This window comes from Hyaena hyaena, unplaced genomic scaffold (assembly GCF_003009895.1).
Source record: "Hyaena hyaena isolate Hyena2069 unplaced genomic scaffold, ASM300989v1 scaffold_235, whole genome shotgun sequence".
NCBI lineage: Eukaryota > Metazoa > Chordata > Mammalia > Carnivora > Hyaenidae > Hyaena > Hyaena hyaena.
The window spans coordinates 473,021-477,775 of record NW_024080867.1 but is presented as its reverse complement, the minus strand read 5'-3'; the positions used below and the strand labels follow the sequence as shown (position 1 = coordinate 477,775).

Here is a 4,755-nt window from a genome sequence, read left to right as displayed (position 1 = left end):
TGATTTCAGCAAAATAATAATAAACTCATTGCATGCTTACATAGACAACTTATTTTAGTGAAAAATAACTGTATTTTCCCAAATATAGTGGTGTTGGCTTACATAAATATATATGTATAAATGTACCTAAATGTTACTATTCATTTTTGAGAAAGTGAAAGACTGGGGGAGGGGCAGAGAGAGAAGGGGACAGAGGATCTGAAGCAGGCTCTGTGCCGACAGCAAAGAGCCTGACGTGGGGCTCGAACACACAAACCGTGAGGTCACGACCTAAGCCAAAGTTGGAGGCTTAACTGACTGAGCCACCGGGCACCTGGCTTATAATTTTTTAAAATTTGGGGCGCCTGGATGGCTCAGTTGGTTAAGTGCCTGACTTCAGCTCAGGTCATGATCTCATGATTTGTGAGTTTGAGCCCTATGTCAAGCTCTGCACTAAAGCATGGAGCCTGCTTGGGATTCTCTCTCCCTCTCTCTGTCTCTCAAAAGTAAATTTAAAAAAATGAAAAACAAACAAGCAGATAAGTAAATAGATGGAATTATGTGGCTTCAGCACACTCAGAGTTATACAGCTTAGTGCTTAAGCTAAGAGACTCCCAGGATTCAAATCTTAGCTTGACCACTTACTAGCTGTGTGACCAGGAGAAGGTTGATTTACCTCTTAGGTCAATTTGCCTCCAGGATCTCATTTATAAAATGGGGATGAAAATAAAAGCACCAACACCCTTGGGTTATTGAATGCAAAGTGGCTGGCATGTAGGAAACACTCAATAAATTATGCAATTAATTTATGCAAACTATAGTTATTAAACATCCTTGAAAAACAATAAGGTAGAGTTATATAACTGACACTAAATATCCTCCATAATACTTTGCCATGTGTAATCAGAAGGTGCAGAACTATGTGTATAAAATGATAAACTCTGCGTAAAATAAATATATGGGCTCCATACCTGTGTGGATTGAAGTACGCGTTTAAATACCTCAATATGAATATAGTATTGTTGGAATTATATATGGTAAAATGATAATTCAGAGCGAGGGGGACTTCTGGACGTCAAGAAGTCAGAAGTAGGACTGACTTTTCACAGCATTTATTTATTTGTTTGTTTTTAGTGTTTATTTATCTTTGAGAGAGAGACAGAGTGCGAGTGGGGGAGGAGCAGAGAGAGGGACACAGAATCTGAACCAGGGTACAGGCTCCAGGCTCTGAGCTGTCAGCACAGAGCCCGACACAGGACTCTAACTCACAAACCAAGAGATCATGACCTGAGCCAAAGTTGGGCGTTTAACTAACGGAGCCACCCAGGCGCCCCTCACAGCATTTTTTTTAAAGGTAAGCAAATCTTTAAGATCCCATTCCATTTTCAAAATGTAAAAAACACAAAATAATAGCAACAAAGCTAGTTTGGTTCTTTAAAAAAGAAAAACGTTAACGTTTAGGACGTTAGGTTGTTATGTTCTGGACGAAATTTGCAAATATCTAGCACTTGCGTTGAAATTATCCTCCCTGTGGGCAAGACAGCATCAATCAATGGGAGATCCTTTCCCAGACGGGATATGCAAAATCTCTCAACACCGAGCTCCAGGCGGCCACTAGGAATCAATTCGTCTTGACAAAAAGGCTGAAACATCTTTGCCATCCCAGATCTCAAGCATGACCTCCAGAAATTCCTGAAATCATTGGAAATGACTCAGAGTGTTTCCCTCAGGGATTCTAATCCTGCTGAATCTCATTCTTTCCTGTTAACCTGCCCCCGCCACTCTCCCTGTTCCGGATGGATTTGGAGTCCTTCTAGCCCATCCCCCTTCATTTTTACAGAAAAAGTAACCAAAGCCCCAGAGATTAAAAGACTCCTCAAGGTCACAGAATGAGTTTGCATCAAAGTCATGGTAGTGAAACAGAGTGGCTGAGCGATAGTAGGTTCTGGGATCAGACAGGCCTGGGTGGAAAGTCTCCTTTGCGTCTTACCAGCTGGGTGATCTCAATTCCCTGAGTGGAGCGCCCAGTGCCGGCTTCTTCATCTGCAAAATGGGGCCCTCTGCAATGCCTCGTTCCCAGAAGATTGGGAGAATCCAATCTAATGATAGCCAGAGATGTCCTGATTGTACCCAAGAGGCTCCGTCCGCACAAGGCAAAGAGCCAGAGGGCTAGCACTGAGTTTCATCTGCAAGACACGTCAGGAAGCATCTTGTGAAGACTTCAGGCTGTTTTCAACCCCTCAGTGGAGCAGGTGAGATCCCAGATCTCAGGGCTCGCTTCGAGGCCTCTGATGGGAGCATCTCATGAGATCGAGTACAGGAGGGAGTGTCCGGGTCACGGTAGATGTTCCGTACATGGTAACAGGGACTTCTCAGCACAGTGACAGAGTCAAGCCTTAGGAGAATCCACTGCTCCCCCGTGCAAGGTGAAGGAAGCTCAAGTTTTGGAACCAGATGAATCTCCTTTGAGCTTTGCCTCTGCTGGGTTTCCACCTGTGACCCTGAGTGAGTCATTTCACCTCTGTGGCCCTACCTGCAGAATGACTTCAGTAAACTTAACATGAAGGCTTGGGGAGACTACTAAATGAGGCAATGAATGTAGAAGGAAGGCAAGCGATAGTAACAGTACTCTAAGTGGTCACGGTTAACACCAAGAGTTAACTTTTATTGATCCTGATGGTGGTCATTTGCTGTCCTACATGCTTTACACGGACCGAATTATAAAGTGCTCCTGTTAATAATGATGGTGATGAAGCAACTTAACAAAGACCAATCTGACCTTATTCTGCAGGACTCGAGGCCCCGACCCCTGGAGGCAGAGACCTGGACCCAGATCCTGTATCCAATCCCCTCCCCCTGGGCAGGTGGAGACGTGTTTGAAATAAAGTTTATTGAAGTTTCTGTTGGTATTTACATATGATACACGGCAAATAACAGAGCCAGGCCCCCCCACCCCACCCCCTTTCCCCGCCCCAAAGCCCCCCTCCCCCCCAGCCTCGTTAAAAATCGCTGCGTAAAGACAGGTTAACTGCTGCGGTCCCCCCTCCCCCTCCCCCCTAAGATGCAAACTAAAAGCCCCCGTCCCTCCCCCTGCCCCCCTCCCGCCACCCCGGGGGCCTTTCTGGTTCCGTGTACAACTGTGCTACCTCACCCCTTCTCCCCCAATAAGGGGGTAGGGCGAGTTTCTGGTGACCTTCCCCCCAAATCTGTCCAAGGGGGCGGACGGACCCTTGAAAGAGGCCAGAGTTGGGGGGTCTGAGATGGGAAGGGGGACTTCAATGTGGGGGAGTGCCAGAAAATGGAAGACTTCGAGGTTTGGGGGGTTTCTACCCCCGCTACTGCCTCTCCCTCCCCCGACGGGGCCTCGAGGGGGAAGAGGCGGGCACAGGTGTGGAAATGGCAGGGAGGAATTCCCTCGAACCCCAGGGTCTCCATCCCTGTCCTGTGGTGTGCGGGCCTAGATGCACCTAGGGGCTTTGGATGAGCGGGCAGAAAGGAGGGAGACAGAGCTAGAAGAAGAAGAAGAAAAGGAAGCCAAGGGCAGCTGAGAAAGCAAGGGGATCCGTTAGACGGCGCCCCCTAAAAGGCAGGCGACCTTCAGGAGGCCATGAAGAGCCCAGCCGGTGAGGAAGAATGGGGCCTCCCACGGGAGCGGAAAACCGTGGGGAGCGGTGGAGGGGGGACACCAAGTGACCCACGCCCTGGCCCGCAGCGCCCCACTCCAGCCCGCAGCCGCGGGCGCAGCAGGAAGGCCGCCCACCGCGCCCGAGGACCCGGACGGTCCGGGGTGAGAGTGGGCCGGCAGAGAGAGAAGTCGGGGCCCCAGGGGAGAAGAGAACGGTTGGCATTCCAGGCGGCTGCCGAGCCCACTCTCCAGCCCAGCGCCCCTGCGGCGAGGCGGCGGGTTGCCGGGCGCAGGGTGGGTGGGCGCTGGGCCCCGCGGGCCCCGCGCGCTCGGTGCGCGCTGCAGGGAAACCTGCGGGTAAGAGACCGGGGGAAAGGGGCGGGGCCCGATGAAAGGGGCGGGTCCCAGGGAAGAGGGGCGGGGCCATCTGCAAGTGGACAGTACCGAAAGGGGGAGGAGCCCTTGGAAAGTAGGAGGGGGCTAGGACGACAGGGCGGGGCCATCTTCCAGTGACGGGACTGAAAGAGGGAGGAGCCCTTGGAAAGTGGGAGGGGCTAGGACGGCGGGGCGGGGCTACTGGGAAGCGGACGCGGCTTAAGCGTGCGCGCAGTCCTCCGGGAGGCATCCCAAGGTCCGGAGGGAGGGTGCGGAGCTGTGGGGTCGGGAGACCCCTGAGAAGGAGGAGGAGGGGGGAGAGGAGGGAAGGCGGGGCTCCGAGGGGCAGGCCTCAGCACGGCGAGGTGGAGATGTGCAGGTGGTCCGGGTACTTGATGGCCGGAGGGTAGTTCTGAGTCATCTGGATGGAGACGTCGCTGGAGATGTCGGAGGGGCTGCGGCCGCGGCGCCACGCCTCGGGCTGCAGAAACTGGCCGGAGTAGTCCGAGCAGTCGCTGAGTCGCGGGCGGTAGAAGGCCGGGTGCGGGCGGTACATCTCCTCCTCCGCGTAGCGCTTGGTGAACAAGTACACGGACATCACGCCAGCCCCCTGTGGCAACGCATGATCAGAGTCCCAGAGGCTGGCCCCGAGCTCCCGATGACCCCAAGACTCCAGATCCCCAGCCCCTCCTCCCTCAGACCCCGGAGTCCTGACCCCCAGCCCCTCCTCCCTCAGACCCCGGAGTCCTGACCCCCAGCCCCTCCTCCCTCAGACC

The 4,755-nt window shown here is 53.0% G+C and overlaps 1 protein-coding gene across 1 annotated transcript in view; it reads right to left on the bottom strand.

Annotated features, from left to right (window-relative positions):
* Positions 1-4,260: 4,260 nt before the first annotated feature.
* The window catches only part of CACNG7 (calcium voltage-gated channel auxiliary subunit gamma 7), a 20,882-nt gene continuing 20,387 nt past the window's right edge, over positions 4,261-4,755 (bottom strand). Inside the window, exon 6 of the mRNA XM_039244221.1 lies at positions 4,261-4,589. Coding sequence (XP_039100152.1) covers positions 4,332-4,589 — 258 coding nt within the window. The 3' untranslated portion in view covers positions 4,261-4,331. The remainder of the gene's footprint in view (positions 4,590-4,755) is intronic.